Here is an 18,219-nt window from a genome sequence, read left to right on the forward strand (position 1 = left end):
AAAGAACCAGTTGTCCCTCAGACAAAGGAATTCTATCTAGAACATATAAAGCATTGAAAAAAAATCAGGCTCCCAAATTTCAAATACTCAATCAAAAGTGGATATCTGAGATGAATATACACTTCTCAGATAAAGAAATACAAATGCCAAATAAATACATGAAAAAAATGTTCAATATCACTGGTCATTCAAGAGATGCAAATTCAAAGGACACAAATTCTCTCTCACTCCAGAAAGAATGGCTATCATCAAGAAATCAACCAATAGCAAATGTTGGAGAGATTATAGGGAAAAGGCAACCATTCTCCACTGCTGGGGGGAGTATATCCCAGTACAACCACTGTGGAAATCACTATGGAGATTCCGCAAAAAGCTGGGATTAGAAGTTCCATTTGACCCAGTTATTCCCTTTCTGGCTCTCTTTCCTGAAGAATTAAAAACATCATACCACAGTGATATATGTGTACTAATGTTTATAGCAGTGCAATTTGTCACAACTAAATCCTGGAAACAACCCAAATGCTCATCAACCAAGGAATGGGTTAAAAAGTTCCATTATTTTTTTAAATTTTACTTTAAAGAGAATTTTAAAACAAAACGACTCAGAATTTCAAAACAAGGATATAGGAAATTAATACTGGTTGTTATATTACATATAGTTATCTTCAAAGAAGTTGTCCAGAATACCAGATATAGGCATACAAAATTGACCAAACAATTAGGCATTAATTAAATCAAATACAATGTATCTAATTCACTAATTTTAATAAACTAATAGAAATTAGTAGTACGATTATCTTAGCTATCTTGTGTATATATGTATATATATTTTCCCCTTCTTTCTTTCTTTTCTTCTTTTCTCCATCCCAGTTCTTTTCTTTTGAGTAGTTTATTTCCCTTTTACAATATCTCTTGCACATTTCAGATTTTATTTACTCCTTCAGTTTCTTATACTAGGGAAATAGTACAATGTTTACACATGTGGGTATGATTGATGTCACTTTTGAGTATGGTCTCTAGTTGTATCCATTTACCTACAACAGCCTCAAGTTTATCTTTCTTTATAGTCGAGTAATACTTGATTGCAAAATACCACATCTTTTTCATGCATTCCTCAGTCGATGGACATTTGAGTTGTTCCTAACATTTAGCTATGACAAATGGCACTGCTATAAGCATGGTTACACATGTGCTGCTGTGGCATGATGTTTTCAACTCTTCTGGAAAAATACTCAGAAGGGAAATAGCTGAGGTGGAACTTCTACTCCTAGCTCTTTGGGGAATCGCCGGACTGATTTCCACAGTGCTTGTACCAGTCTACACTCCCATCATCAGTGCAAAAGGGTTACCTTTTCTCCATAATCTCACTAACATTTGTTATTGCTTGATTTCTTGATGATAGCCATTCTTTTTAGAGTGAGAGAGAACCTCAATGGTCTTTTAATTTTCAATTGTCAAATGACTAGTGATGTTGAACATTTTTCATGTTTTTTATTTGCCATTTGTATTTTTCATCTGAGAAGTGTCTATTCATTTCAAATGCCCATTTTTTATTGGATCTTTGAATTTTCAGGCCTGATTTTTTTTTAAATTCTTTATATGTTCTAGATATAAGTCCTTTGTCTGAAGGACAGATGGTTAATTCTTTTTTCCAATTTGTGGGGTTTTTTTTCAACTCTGTGATTTCTTTTGGTATGCAAAGCTTTTCAGTAAGATGAGACCCCAGTTGTTGATTCTTTGAAGTATTTCCTATGCAGTTTGGGTTTTGTTCCTGAACTCTCTGCCTACCCCTGTGTCTTCAAGATTTCTACCTACTTGCTCTTCCAGTAGATTTAATGTTTCTTGTTTTAATATTAACACCTCTGATTCATTTTGATTATAATTCAGTGTATGGTGATAGACATGGGTCTAGTTTTCATCTTTGCCTTGTAGAGAGCCAGTTTTTCCAGCACCATTTATTAAAGAGATTATCTTTCTTTCAGTGAACATATTTGGCCTCTTTTATCAAAGATAAGGTGGCTGAGTGTGTTTGTAGTTGTGTCTGCATCTTCTAATCAGTTCCATTGATCCTCAGATCTATTTTTTGCCAGTACCATGCTGATTTTATTACAGTAGCTTTCTAGTATAACTTTAAGTTAGAGATCATGATGCCTCCTCCCTTGCCTTTGTTGCCCAGGATTATTTTTTCTATGGTAGGTCTCTTCTTATCACAAATGAATTTTAGGGATGGAATGTTTTCTCTAGTTCTGTGAAGTATACTAATGGTATTTTGATCAGCATTGTATTAAGTCTGTATAACAGCTTGGGGAGTATGGCCATTTTCATAATGTTATTTTTTCCTTATCCATGAACAAAGAATATCTTTTCATTTTTGAAAATATCTTTCCATTTTTTATATTCTCTTTGATCTCTTTTATCAGAGTATTATAGTTTTCAGTGTAGAGAACTTTCCTTTCCTTTGTTAGATTGATTCCGAAGACGTGTTATTTTAGACAATGGAGTATTAGCCATAAAGAAGAATAAAGTTGAGACTTTGATAGGTAAATGAATGGAACTTGAGACCATATTCATTAGCAAAATAAATCAGACTCGCATATGTAAATATTGTATTGTCTCCATGGGGTGAGGAGCTGAAAGAGTAAATAAGATCTAAAATTTACAACAGATATTGTAAAATGGGAAGAAATTGTTCAAAAGGAAAAAAGAACTAGGATGGGCGAAAAGAGAAAGGAAGGCAAAAGAGAAAAATGCAAGTTAGCTATATTCCTAGCATCTCTTAGTTCGCAGGAAAGGAAGGTTTGTGCTTAAATCAATTGGAGACGTTTTTATGCCCATAACTTGTAACTACAGCGGCCCTCACTTATGGCGGAGGTCACATTCCAGACACCCCCACGGTAAGTGACAATCAGTGAAGTAGTGACATTATATTTATTTTAGTATTTAGTTATATATATATATATATATAATATATATATATACCCTTTTCACACTCTTACAAATCTTTTCCACATTTTAAAAACATTTCTAATGTTCTTAACTATTTTCTAAACTCATAAACCTATGTAATTTTAGCAACTTATGTACACTGTACAGTACAGCATATACTCATCACTAAAGATATGCATACTGTAAACAGTGTATTTTATTTCAATTTAATGTTCTTTTAATATGTTAGAATTAACTTTTTAAATGTATTTTCATATATCTTAAATTTTTTAAAAACCATAAATACTACATATATAAATATATATATACAGTACTATATACTACTGCAAAGTCCTATGACATAGCAAAAAATCTGCAATATTTAGATTAATATTTCTTATAAATGCACAAAATAGTGAGTCTATAAATATTGAACCAAAACCAACAAGGGACTACTGTACTTTAAAGATAACATAGAGGGGGCCAGCGAGATAGCACAAGGGACTGAAGAGGCCACGTAGGCACGCTTAGGCACACTCAAAGAGCACAGCTTGATCCCCAGCACCACTTGCCATGTCAGCTGAGCCAGCCACAGAAATAAATAAAGATAATATACAATATATTAACTATTGTTATTCTCTTATCATCTAGTTATGAAATTCTGTTTTACTTTTTTTTCCAGAAAATAAAAAAGTGGCTCTCTTAAGGCATTTTGCATGTAATAAATATATTCTAAGCATAGGTTAGCAGGCTCCATTCTGAGAAGATAAAAGCTTTTCATAACCAATAAATGAATTGCATTCACTCACACAAGGTGTCTGCGCCTGAAGTGTGGCACATCCTGCAATGTTTTTCTTCACATAGCACCCAAGCTTCCAAACTCTTTGGAAAGTATATCTAAAGCTGTAACTCATACTTCATGTCATAAAAATGGCCGAGGGAAAAAATCAGTTGTTGAAAATCTAAAGCTTATAAGCTTACCTTCCCACTCACTGAAATATTAATTGAGCTGTATGTATGCAACCTGTCAGTGCTGAAACCCTAGCATATACTCATATATTTAAACAACACTCTTTCTAGCAGTATTTAAAATTCTGCATCTCTGTGTCAAACCTGAAAACTCTCAAGCATTTCATTTCCCTCATTTTCATTCTTCCATCCCTATTCTGACCGCTTTTTACCTTTAACATCCATTCATCCAATATTTTGCATAGTTTGATCATGTGAATATCCCGAACAACACAAAACACTGACAATACTCTTTGGTAGACAAGGCAGTCCCAGAACAGTGCAAGCACACAGCTTTGCTCTAAAAGTGTGACACAGGCTAAATGATAAAGACAGTTGATGTCCCTCCCTGATGCAGTCAGAAGGCTCCTGAGAGTCCATCACTTTGAGAATTTGCAGAGGTAATCCTGAAGGAAGTTTCAACAGATTCTTTAGACAAGGATCAGAGAATAACTCTTCATACTTTTCTAGTCTTTGATAATTTCTGTGAAGGTGACTGAAAACACCTATAAACACCTATAAAATCTCTCAGGTAAAAGAGCTCAGAAGGATTCAGAATAGATTCTGAGACCATCTTTTGCTAATCTTACACTCCCCACAGGACCTAGCTGAATATTTACCCTGCTCTAATTTTGAGTACAAGATGCCTCAGTCCCAGAAGTCTCTGCTCTGCTGAGCTAGCCAAAAACTAGCTAGTTGAAAGATGGCTGCCCAAGTGCCCACCAGAAAGTCCTAGGCTTCCTTATATCCTCTTCCCTGTGTAGACTCTGTTGTGGGTCAGGGCAGAAGACAGTTCCTGGGAAAGTAATAGAAAGTGGAAGAGATGGATAAAATCAGACCAAATGAATCAGAACAAAACAAAACTCCATAATAATGCCCTTGGCACATGGCCTTGTACCATGAGAGTTGACACTGGTCATACAGATGCTCACAAGAGACCATAAAAGTGGCCAAAAGAAGTGACATTTGAATCTCTAGAACATCTGTGCTCCTTTCTAGAAGGTTTCAAAACAGGTTGGTAGGACAGTTTTAAAACAGGTTGGTAAGATGGTTACAATAATTAATACATTTCTTTCCTCCATTAGCTTCTTTTAACAATGCATTTCTTTTATCTTATACTTATAACTTCTTACATCCCCTCCAAATCAAGAAGTTGATCTGCTTGGTTTGCAAGTCTACTTCTCACTTCTGTTCTTAACCAAGAATAAACATCTGTTTCATTGCTCAATCACTTCTTGCTGGCTGTACAACTCTAAAAAGGAAAAAGGACCCAGTTTGGGGTCACAAGTTGGCTTCAATCTTGGACTTTTGGTCTTCCTCCCCATGTGTTAATCTTTTTATTTACAAAGAGATCCCAAGGAAGGGTGTCCATGACAATTGCATTCCTACAGAAGGAATTTTCTCTCAAATATAGAAACTTCAGAGAAAATCCCCACTGCTTCAAAAGGGAAAGAACAAGACAGGGATGGGAGATCAGTGTGGTCTGGATTCTCCCACTGTTCAAAGAATTCAAGAAAGCTGGGTGTGGTGGCGCATGTGCCTAGAAGACTGGGCCAGGAGCCCACCCTGGGCAATTTGGCAATGTCGTGAGACCTTGTCTGACAGTGGAGAAGGGCTGGAGTTGTGACTTAATTCAAGGCTCTGGGCTCAACCTCTAGTAACACAACCAAAACAAAACAAACCAACAAAAAATATGCCAAACACCGAGCATGCCTGTCATCATACATAGAATGTCATTTGCTGAGACCCAACAGTATTAGAGTCTAAACTCAACTTGTGAGAAAACAGTGGTTTCACCACTTGGTGCAAAGCCCATAGCTGTAATGGGGAGGCAAAGGAGTAGGGAGGTTTGTTACTCCAAGTAGGGAGAACACTGAAGTTACTTTGCAAAGCAGTGTCCTTCCACAAAGCAAAGCAGGATGCTCTTCCAGAAACAACTTTGCAAAGGTGCAAACAGCCTTCCAAGTGCCAGCAGTCCAACCCTTCCAAGTGCGGGACCTTGCCCTGTAAAGTGCCCATGTCGCCTGGCAGCTAACTGCTATCTGCTTGACTTACTAAGCCCTGACTTTTTTCTCATGTTTACAAGAGATACACATTAGTAAACTTTCCTTTGTTTTGCTTTTCTTTTTTATAGATAAAATTATTATTATTATTTATTCATTTTAATGAGAAAAAGATAAAATAGCAATGAAACAGTTTCAAAACAGGTTGGTAGGATGGTTACAATAATTCATACATTGCATATTGTTGTCTTCATAGTAGTTGTTCAGAGGACAAGATACTGACATGATATCTTGTCTAAACACTATTAGTACAAACTTTTATTCTCAACGAACTAAGAAAAATACCTGTATATCTATCCTAACTCTCTTGTGCATACATATATATATTTTTCTCTTTTTTTCACAACAAAATGGTCCTTTATTTACACTTTAGTGAAGTTAGTAATACATGACAGTAGGTTGCCTAGCAACTGATAGCTAACCTCAACCAGACAGGATGTTCCTCTCAGGAGTGAGGTAGCTTGTTTGCTTTAGGCACTGAGCCAAGTCCCACCTACACATATCTGATCAATTTCCTAGCTTCCTGGCTCCCAACATATCCCCCTTTTTCCTTTTGTTTTGTCAGAGATGGGTGTTCTACTGCAATTAGAGAAGCTGTGTTTGGAGAAGTCTTTAAAGGACCTTTTCATACTTGAAGCCTGTCTAAAGATTGAAGGTACTAGAATCCAGTGAAATAACCTGATATAGTCCAATAGTCCATAATACTGCTTCTAATGTCATATCAATTATTGCTATACTCTCTTTAAAGTAAATGTTTTGCTTTTCTTAATCTGATTTTTGTTACATCAACCTGAAGCAAGAACCAAGAAGAGTGGAAGGAAAATATTTTTCCTTCTCTATAACTGCATGAGGAGAGCATTTACCAGGGGCTGGGGAGATGGCTCAGTGGAACAAATGCTTCCCTGGTAAGCGGCAAGGGGGTCCCAAATTCAAGGCCAGGATGGGTAACTCACCAAGACCCTAGCTAGAAGTTACCCAAAAAAAGGCTAGAAATGTTCTTCAGTACTCCCTGTGTTGTCTCCTGAAACACACACACACACACACACACACACACACGCACACACACACAAACAATTGCCAAATGAAAAAGAAAATTAGTGTCTCCAAGCTCAACCGGTGATTTAAATCTAATCTCTTTTGAATCTGGTTGATACGGATCACCCCCTCCTTGATACCAACTCATCCTGGAGTTTGCTCAAAAATTGCAAAGCTGAGGAACTGCCCTGGGAACACTATGATCCACCGAGACATACTGGCTACTGACCGAGGGTGCAGGCCTATGTGTGCAGTAGCATAACTGAAAATATTGATTCCCTGGTCTTTCTGTATGACTGCTTCAAGGTCAGCATCATGCAACATTGCCGCAGACCAAAGAACACAGGATACTTGGGCGCTTGGGATTTATCTGCCGCTCTGCCCCAAGCAAAGTAGTAAGGAAAGAATCATTTTTTTGACTGTTTCTCTCCCTTACTTTCCAAAAACAGTTCATGTGGACTCCACCTACATGAGTCTCCAGCATTTTCTTCTCCTCTTTACGTGCTTATAACAAAATGTCAGCTTCATTCTTAAGGAGTGTAATCTTTACAAATTTTCTAATATTACCTTTATTTTTCTTCCAAATGGAAATAGTTATTATGAGATTAACTCTTCTTTTCTTTGTGTTAGTATCTTCTACTTCATGTTTTCTTCTGTAAGGCAGAAGAAAAAATGCCCTAACTCATTTAAGATGAACTGGCACTTTTAGAAACATTCTTAATGCATAAACCCAGGAGCTAATAGGGGCCTTTGTCAATCTGTGGTTAAGAGAGAAAGTGTTCTTTCTGATCTTGCTGTCTAGAGCTTCCACTCATATGACACCCCACTTTATATGGCTTGTGTCTAGATGGCTCCCAAAAGCTTCATGCAGTCCTAGTGGGGCTTTCTCAGCAATGGCTGGATCTAGAGTGTATCACACTGGAATTGATTCAGGTTGCAATGCTGGATTTAAAGGAATTAGGATTAAGTGTGTGCGTGCTACCCACTCTAAGTAATCTGGATAAGATAAAAGAGGCAGAAAGGCACAGCTAAGGTCCCTTGTTGCTTTTGCTACCTTGTGGACACCATGAACTATTTTCTGTGATGCCTGTTTGCCAAGCTGTAGAGCCAGCTAGCGGGCTGAAGCCTCTATAAACTGTGAGCTAAACAAAACTTTCCCACTTAACACTGGGAAAGTGTCAGGTATTTCATTTCCACAGAGAGAAAAGTAACTAAGACAACACAGAAGTTTTATATTAAACCCCCCATGTTGCCAGGTGGGGTGGTGCTTGCTGCAATCCCAGCATTGTGAGACTGAGGCAGGGGGTTGCAAACTCAAGCCCAGCGGGGGCAACGTAGTATGTTAGCAAGACTCTGTCTCAAAAAAGAAAAAGAAATTGAAGGCTGGGATGTGGATGAGAGTGAAAGCCCTGGGTTCAATTTCCAGTGTCTGTCCCCCACCCCAAAAAAAAGACAAACAGAAGAAAAAAGCCTAAACATAGCCAAAATTAAAAAACCAATCTGAAGGATGGGAAATAAAAAGCAACTGTTGCCCTACCCCTCATCACAGTGGAACCAGGCTTTGCCACCACATTCAATGCCTCAGTCATAATCTGTCTCCAGCTTAACATACAGGCAATCACATGCCCATAGACAGATAAACGTATCACACACATTTACACCTACAGGTTAAATGCACCTTAAACCTGTGCACGACTTTATTCGTTATACTTTGTGTTACATCATGCATATTGCTTGTTACCAAAGACGCCATACAAACTCTGCACACAGTATATATTTATATTTTGCATATATTAGAACAACATAAGTCATTTACAGAAGAAAAGATGATTCAGGTTCTGTGAGTATAATGACAATAATATCAGGAAATGTCCAAGATTAGTTGATAATGTTGAGTCTTTAAAAAAATGTCTGAGTAAGTTAGGTAAATTAGGACAGAATATTGCTATGCAGAGAATAGACTAGGTCATTCTTGAGTAGAGTCAAGAAAATACATTGGTAATTTAGGAGGGTGAGTCAGAAGGATTGGGAGTTCAAGGCCAGCCTAAGTTACATAATGAGTTCAAGGCCAGCCTGAACTACATAGTGAGACACTATCCCAAAAAGAAAAAGAATGAAAGAAAATGCGTACTGTATAACTCAATAATTGGGAAACACTGACACAGAAATACATTGTGGGGGTTGGCCAGAGCAGTAGGCAGGGACCACTACTTGAGACCACTGATTGCCAAATCTTTGGGACAGGGTAGGCTTGCTAGATGAAGATGTGCTGTATGAGCTTCGTGTCTTCTATGCTGTCAACATACCCATTTAGATTACAGTGGAACTGAACATAGCTGTAGCTCCTGCTCTCTATGTAACTATTTGTGCAACTCTCCTTGTGACACTTGAGTACTTTCATCGGCATGTGAGCCCATACATACACATTCCTATAGCGGTCATTCCAGTTGCTGCTGTAGCATATCTGATCCACTTTGTACCATGGGGTATAAATAAACAGGTGAGAAATCTTGTTCTTCAGAGCTGCTGTTTCTGTCATGAGGATATAACATTTGTATTCACCGAATTCTTGGCGTGGGCTTATGTAGTGCTCCTCCATAAATTTCCTCCTGGAAGTGTCTTTGCTCTGCACAAGTAGCCTGCATTGGAGGCACAGGAGGATCAAGAGAGGGACCCAGACCTTCCGAGAGGATGCCATCTCAGTCACCAGGGCCATCTGTGCACGCACAGGGAAAATAAATATTCGTGAGATAATGCCCAGAGGGCTGACTTCTAATTGAAAATTTGTGTCCTGCATTTGAGCCTAATTTCACTACAGTATTTTGTTCTCAGACCAGGAGACAATAACTCTCACTAGACCATCACATTAACAGAAAATAGAATTGTTGCAGACTCAGTCGACCCAGAACAAAATTGGAAAAAAAAAAAGTAGATGGAGTTTATTTTGAGAATTGTAAACATTTCCTGTCTGTCCCTTCTCCCGCTTGACCTAAGGAACCTATCTCCTTTAGCTAAATACTTTTCCTCAGTTTACTCTGAAGAGAGCAAGTGTCTAAAAGCAAATGGTATTTCAAAGTTTATGTCTGCAAAGTGGAAAGGTTGATTATTTTTCCAAGGAAATAGTAGATATATTCCTTAAAGTATAGTAGTTGAGTAATTACTTGGGACGCATTTCCTAGGCTGGAAGGCTTTGGTACCTGAACTCACAGCCCAGGCCACAATTACCTTGGTGGTGTATGATGGTATTTCTCTGGCTTGACTGCCATATAACATTTCCTTAGGACCTGGGTGAAACACTACCACTTCTAAACCAACTACCATATTCCTTCTTATTGGCCATTTCTCTGTTGTCATTATAAATGATCCTGATTTTAGCTGTTAGTTAAAAGTATCATGGTAAAAGGACTTTAGGATTTTGCTTGCCTGTGTGTGTGTGTGTGTGTGTGTGTGTGCCCACACGTGTGTATTTGGTGGTCCTGGGGATTGTACTACACTGAGATACATCCTCGGCCCTTTTTTCTTTTTCATTTTGAGATAGTATCTCATTAAGTCCCTAAGTTGCTAAGTAAGGGCAGGGTCAATCTGTTATCCTCCTGCCTCAACCTCCCAGGCTACTGGGATTCCTGGTGTCAGAACTCAGATGGAACTCCAGTATTTAAATAATCCTCCAGTCAATCAAGTACCAAAACTGTGAGATCAACTTTGGCTGCAGAAGAGTGTCACATTGTTTGAAAAAGTCTCCCTCCCAAAGTAGACCTCTGCCCTTGTATACATGAGCAGTGTACTTGGCCCTGTTGAACTTCTCACTGCATTTGCTACTTAAATATTGAAGTTCTCAAATAGGCCTAATAGTGACTCTATTACAGGACTGGAAGTCTACTAATACGCACATAGGATTTGGAAGGCTGAGGTTGGAAGAGGGAGAGGTAGGGAAGGTGTCACTTCTCTAATTAATTCTGAGTTGAAATTATGGCCTTGTTTTCTGTGGCTTACATACAATTTTTCATTCTTCTCTATCTAAAAGATCATGCAAGCTCTTTTCCAATGTTTTTCTACTTTTCAACCAAATGTCCTATGTTAATACTAAACATTCTATGCGCCATCCTATGTGACAGCCGCTGTAACTCACCTTACTGAGATTTGGCATTCATATCAGAGGTTGTGGCAAGTGAGTGGATCTGCAAAGCAGCCTCTGTGTCCCTCCCTCAGTGTCCAAGAAGGCTACAGCAGTGGAGGAAGGAATGACAGCAGGAGACAGGGACAGCACTTTATGATGACTTCTGGGGTGGTGATGTGGAAAAAAGGACCAGGGCATCTTTTTTTCATGAACTCATTCATATCTCATTCATTATATCTTCTCATGTGGAACACTTGGGTTCACTCTGAGAATAGCCTTAGGCAAAGGTTTCAAAACATTAAAGAATAACTTGATTCCTGGGACAAGGGAATCACAAGGCATTTGAGAGAGGCAGCCCCAGACAGGGGTCATCAGTAGTTTATAAGAAATAATCAGAAATTTGGTTTCTAAACTCATTTCCTAAAAAACTTCTGGGGAATAATCTATGAATGACTGGGCTGTACTCTATGAGAACTTCAGTAAGGCAAACTACTTCCAGAGACATGAACTGTGGGACCTTCATGGAGAAGTGAAAGAGTATCTAGTCAGGGGCCCGATGTACTGATAGAAAGGATGCGCTTTCTAGAGACAGTTTCTGTTACGGTTTAGATCTGTAGTTCCCCCCAAGTCTCATGTGTTCAGAAATGGGGCTTTTGATGGTGATTGAATCAGAGGACACTAAATTCATCAGGGGATGAGTTCCACAGCTGAAAGTACACGTGGGAGTGGGGCCTGGTTGGAGGCGGGTCTGGATGGTGTGGCCTGCCAACACTACTGCCTCTGGTTTCAATTTTTTCCTTTTTTTTCTTCTTCCTGGCTGCCGTGAAATGAGCACCTTCTCTCTGCCCCGCCCACCCCACCCTGCCGTACAGTGCTGCTTCTGCTTTGGAGCCAGCCAACCATAGACTTAATTCTTTTTTTTTTTTTTTTTGGTGGAACCAGGGATTGAACCCAGGCCCCTGCCCTTGCCAGGGAAGCACTTATTCTACTGAGCCATCTTCCCAACCACATAGACTTAATTCTTAAAAAAAAAAAAAAAAGAGTCAAATTAATTACGCCTTTTCTCCTTTACATTATGGGTGCTGGGTGGTCGCCACAATGGTTCCACTGCCCTGGCACCAGTGTTCTGTTAGTCAGCATTCCCACTGCTGGAACGCAATATCTGACACGCATACAATTTAAGGGGGCAGGTTGGATTTGGCTCACAGTTTTAGAGGATTCAATCCGTGATGGGCTGGCTTCAAGGCAGAAAAGGACGTGGTGGATAGGCAGGGTGGCGGAAAACCATGTACTTCATGGCAGCTGGGGGTTGGGGGGGGAGGGAGGGAGGGAAAGTGGAGAGAGTAGGGGAGAAGTAGGCGAAAGAGGAGGAGGAGAAGGAGGACGGGGAGGGGAAGGGGAGGAGGAGGAAGAGGAGGAGGAGGAGGAGGAGGAAGAGGAGGGGAGAAGCCAAGGACAGTAAGTACCCTTCCAGATCACACCTGAGTGAACCACCTCCAATCAGACCTGTATCTCCCAACATCACATCCAGGTATGGACTCATCAATGGGCTGTGATGAGTACAGTGATCCTGTGATCCAATCATCTTCCAGTGTCCCCCCTGAAATGGACTTTGACAAGACAATTTAGATCTACACTACTGCATTCCCATCTGAGCTTCAAAAAGTTCGTGTATATTCCATTACGCAGAATGCATTTAGTCCATCTCTAGGAGTTGCCAAAGTCTCAAAAGCTGCAGAATCACTGAAAAGTCTAAATCCAAACTTGCCTCTGAAACTGAAGGCAAACTGGCAACTATGAGCTCTTGTGAAAATGACATCAGTGACTACTTCCAACATACAATGACACAGAGTATTCTAAAACAGAAGAGCAGGGGAATAGAAAAGAATTGAACCAAGGGGGAAAAGTCCAGCAGAACAAACACTAAATTCTGTAGCTCTTTGTCCAGCACCAGGGCCAGGTATGATGAGACATGAGCCCCAAGTGGCTTGCAAGCCCTTCTCCTACAGCACTGCTGCTTGGGGCCACCTTGCTTCTCTCTTGGGTTGGCTGCACGCATAGCCTGCAGCTTTCCTCAGCAGGTGCCCCCACTCCCAGGCCATCCAACTTCCTGCGGTGCCCACGGCACACTTGGCTCCATGCCTACTGATTCACTCACTGCCTCTCCAGGGACCATTAATGGCTGTGCGTCATCTTGCCTGGATTAAGGAAGGCCTGGAGCATCAATAAAGCGCACTTCTGGATGTGTCTGTGGGATGTTTCCAGATATGATTGCCTTGTGACTTACAGAAAATAAAAGGAGGAAGTTGGTGTGTATTTGAAGAGCTCCACTCAGCCTGAGCAAGTGCAGCTTTTGTAGCCGTGGCTGTGGACATCAGGCGCGTGTCTTCAACCTTACAATGCACTCAGACCAGTGACTCTCCAGGGAGCTTCCAGGCCTTTTTTTTCACACTGGTGCTGCATCCTTGATCCTTTTGTACCACAGCTTTTAGCTTCTTAAACTGGACTCCTGAGCTCTCCAGTGATCACATGGGCATGTGGTCTTATGTGCTTCTTTTTTTTTTTTTTTTTTTTTATTTATTTGTGTGTGTGTGTGTGTGTGTGTGTGTGTGTGTGGCCAGCTCAGCTCAGCCCACCAGGGGGCGGGAGCTGGCATGTGGTGCTGAGGGATTGAACCGCGGTCACCTGTGCTTTAGCTAAGCTTGTTTTAAATAGGTGCTTTAGACCACTGAGCCATCTCACCAGCCCCTCTTATATGCTTCTAATTCAGTAAATGTAGCTGATAAATTCACTTGTAATTACATATACACATTTATAGTCATAATATACATAGCACATAATATACAGTGTATATAATATGCAGCATATTACAAATATAAAGAAAATATGTGTGTACAATTATGTAAGTGGACTTATGTCATAGATACATATATTATAATGTGTGCCATATGTGTGTTTATTCTATTGATTCCTTTCCTGTAGAGAATTCCAACCAATATATAAGACAACCTGAAATTTCTCACTTGGCCACCCTGTTACTTCAGTGTCAAACTGTTCAGGTTATTGCATAAATTATTTTCAGATTCCATCTCATGTCAGGGGTTCCCGGAACAGCAGGGAATCATGCGCAATAGGCCGGATTGAGGTGCAATTCAGAGTGCACCCTGAACGTTCTCTTGCACTCTTGTTCTTTAGCGGAGCAGGGAGAGGACCATGAGAGAAAGGTGAGAGTATACACACACACACACACACACACACACACACATCTACAGTTCTTGCTATTGAGATTATGCTATCTACTGATGACTTAAATTCAAGTAGTAAAAAAAAAAACAAAAATTCAAGTAGTGATTTAATGTAGACAGGAGGGAGAAGTCACCTGGACCAACACTTGAAGAAGCTAAGAAAGGTATTTATAGTCTTTCAAGGCATCATATTTTATGGTATATTATAGATCATTAGTGCGTATTTTGAAAATTTTTAAAAATGCATATGAAAATAATTTTGAATGATAATAAAGTGTTGTACTGGTATCTGCTGTTGGTAATGTTACTATGTGTAAGATTGTTCTGCCCCAGACAACACTAGTTTCAACTAGCTTTGGGTTTTGCATAGCACAGTGGGGCAACTACTGGTTAAAATCATCTACGATATATTTCACAATGACTAGAAAAGAAGCATTTGAAATTCTTAGCATGGGAAACATCTCTTATTTTTAGAAAGTTTAAAAAGCCAACATGGAGACCATTATTTTCCATCAAGGCTCCACTTCACTGCAACACATGGATGCCTTGATCTCCTGTGGGCCCTCGCACGCAGCACATGAGGATACAAGGGGCGTTTAACTATCGGTCATATCACAATTACCAAAACTGGAAGTAAAATACTTAGAATTTCACAAACTGACCTACACTTAGAGTTAAAATACATAGAAGAGGGCTGGGAAGGTAGCTCAGTGGATTAAGCACCTACTTAGGGAGCACAGGGACGGGATTTGATCCCCGCATGACCCTGGGGACAAAGGTAAAGATCTCCCTGGAAGCATCACTGATCAACCATTCAACCACTTCTGGGGTGGACTGATCTTATTTTAGTGATCAAATCTTTAGCAATCATGAATCTGTGTCAGGAAACAAAATGAACTGTTCTTCCACAGCTGAGCAGTGAGGAGGGGCAGAGTGATAACATGTCAGGCTAAAAATACATGAAATTTGTTGTTGAATTCAGTTTTTTGTTTCATGGGCATCAGCTATCATTTCAAAGTCCTAGATTGGCTTTCACAGCGAGCACATTGGCCAAGCAATGGCTGTGACTCATCCACATGGCTGACACTGATAAACATTCTGAGGTACAGGATCTCAGGATAAATCCTGAGGGGATTTCACTGACCTTATCAGACCCAAAAGCTACAACTTTTTGCATAGGTCCTGCTTTACCTTGGTCTTAACCACCCAGCAGAAAAGTATAAAAACAAAATATAAGAAGTAAAGCCATGCTGTTATGTTGAGCTGTAGGGGACTCAGGTCAACAATTTCTGACATTGCCAGTGAAGCAGAAGACCCAATACTATTATGGACTACTGGACTCTTTTAGATTATTTTGCTGAGTTAACACACCTATAATATTCAAATAATGGAACGTAACAAAGAAAGGGTATACAGATGAATGTCCATTTTGTATCTGTGTATTCAAAGTGGTTAGGATAGATATATAGTTACATTCTCTTAAAGAATAGAATGATTTGTTCTAATGGTGTTTGTAAATAGGATATCATGTCCGCATCTTGTACAGCAATTAACCACTGGGAGGAATGTATGCAGTGTGTTAATTATTGAAACTGTCCTACCAATTTGGTTTGAAACTGTCTCATTGCTATTTGTTTATCAATAAAATTATGGAAAAAAAAACCAACAAAGTCCTGGACTGGCGTGACCCAGTAGTGACATATCTGTGGAAATTTGATAAGTGACAAATACAAAATTTAAAAGCACAAGACAGAATAAAAATACAGCAATATTAGAATTGCCAAATGGTTTTGAGCCACAACCCAGAGCTAAAGATAACCAAATTACCCTGTGGACTTACTGGAGTCACATGCCTGTTCTCATCTTTTGTTAAATTGGGTCTCAGATTCCCCAGAGGAATGTATCCAGGGTACTGTGGTGGATTAACCAATGGTCAGCTCGTAACACTCAGCTGAACTGAATCAGTGTGATGCTTGGTGTGGAAGTCCCTGAGGATTGTTGCCAACAGCATAAAAGGAGAACTGGAGGAGAAGGTGGTGTGCTGCTGATTCTTCTGGAGAAGCTTGTTGTGCTGGCTTTCCTGATTGAACTCAGCTGTTTTCCTTGTTGGAGGAGCTTAGGTCCTTGCTTTCACAGGTTGGCTGCAGTTCTCTTTAGGGGAGCTCTGGTCCTTACCTTGAGCATCACTTCACGGCTCCACTGCAGACCCCTCAGCCTGCTGGCACAGATCCTTCATCCTGCTGGCACACTTTCTAGCTTCCGCCACTGACCTTTGGGACTTCCTAGTGAAGGTCATTAATACAGACTGTCATGAGACCTTGTTGTGGGCTCTAGGCCTCCAGCTGGACTTGTGGAGGACCCTGCCGTGGGCTCTAGGTCCTCAGCTGTATTTGTGCAAAACACTGCTGTGGATCCAGGCCCTCAGCTGGATTCTTTGGCTTTCCAGTGTAGGGACAGATCTCCTGTACTATTTTGCATTTGATTCTTTGAGTAAATATTATAACATGATCCTATAAATCATGTGTCCTATATCAAATCTTCTCCCTTGTAAACCCTGACTACAATAGGTAGTAAGTAGTATTATTGATGGTGCAATACCTCTTTTATAATTTAGATCTAAAGTGTTGCCCAGAAGTTTCAAGAGTTCAGAGGCGGGGGTTTTTCAGGACACTTGGATTATGAGGCTCTAACATCACCAGTCGGTTAATCTGATAATGGATTCATAATTTCATAGCATCATTGGGAGGTGCTAGAATTTAGGAGATGAGCCACAAGGGCATGACCCTGGGGATAATATCTAGCTTCTGGTCTCTCCCTTTCTAGCTCTCTCACGCTTCTGCTTCCTGGTGCTGTGAGGTGGGCAGCTTCCCTCTGCGAGGCCCTTCTGCCATGATGGTTCTGCTGTGCCACAGGCCTAAATGCAATGGGACCAGCTGACCATGGACTGAAACCTCTGACACCTTGAGCCCAAGCAAATCTTTATTCATTTCCATTATTTTTTGTGGGCAGTGAAAGCTGACGAATACAGCCTCCTGCTTCAAGTAATATATCTGACTTTGTTATCTAAGAAGACTTCAGCAAAGGAGTATAGCAAATGCTTCTTAGTCACACATCCTCTTCAGTGGGATGGCAGTTAAAGAGTAGATAAAAAAAAATAAAGACAACTAGAGTGAGACGACCCAGGCGCGGGATCCTGAACAGACCCAGAGCGCAGGCCTGGCGAGTGAGTGAGACGACCGAGGGCCTGTGGGATCCTGAATAGACCCAGAGTGCAGACCCGCGAGTGACTGAGATGACCTGGGCTGCGGCGAGATCCTAAACAGACCCAGAGCACAGACCCGCGAGTGACTGAGATGACCTGGGCTGCGGCGAGATCCTGAACAGGCCTGGGGAGTGAGTGAGATGACCGGGCCCCTCGGGATCCTGAATAGACCCAGAGCGCAGGCCTGGCAAGTGAGTGAGACAACCCGGGGCCCGCGGATCCTCATTTGACCCAGGCTGCAGACCCAGCACCGAACCCTTCAGCAGAACTCCCTGCAAAGAGGCTAGAGGCAAGACCCACCCAGCTGATTCAGGAATGGAACATCTTACCAGAGAGACACAAAAGGTTCAACTCTAACGCCTGCAGCAGAAATAAGTGGAGCACAGCAGCCAGATCCAAACAACATCCACCTGGAGGAATCTGAACTTTGTAGATCCAGACCTGGTGCTAAGGTAATAACTCTATCTATGCTCTACACCAAAGGTCAGAAGACAGTGGTATACAAAATGACAAAGAGAAGGAACAAAATGCAGTCTCAGGCCCCGAGTCCACCCAGTACAAATG

General features: G+C 40.6%; 1 protein-coding gene across 1 annotated transcript; it reads right to left on the bottom strand.

Annotated features, from left to right (window-relative positions):
• Window positions 1-8,790: 8,790 nt before the first annotated feature.
• On the bottom strand, window positions 8,791-11,328 carry LOC101569309 (epididymal secretory protein E3-beta). Its single transcript, XM_004644000.2, has 2 exons — window positions 11,161-11,328; window positions 8,791-9,747 (listed from the first exon to the last, which is right to left on the bottom strand). Exons 1-2 carry the CDS (start codon window positions 11,176-11,178, stop codon window positions 9,286-9,288), a joined length of 480 nt encoding a protein of 159 aa, XP_004644057.2. The 5' UTR covers window positions 11,179-11,328; the 3' UTR covers window positions 8,791-9,285.
• Window positions 11,329-18,219: the final 6,891 nt, after the last annotated feature.

This window comes from Octodon degus, unplaced genomic scaffold, assembly GCF_000260255.1.
Source record: "Octodon degus isolate 3935 unplaced genomic scaffold, OctDeg1.0 scaffold00189, whole genome shotgun sequence".
In the NCBI taxonomy this organism is placed as follows: domain Eukaryota; kingdom Metazoa; phylum Chordata; class Mammalia; order Rodentia; family Octodontidae; genus Octodon; species Octodon degus.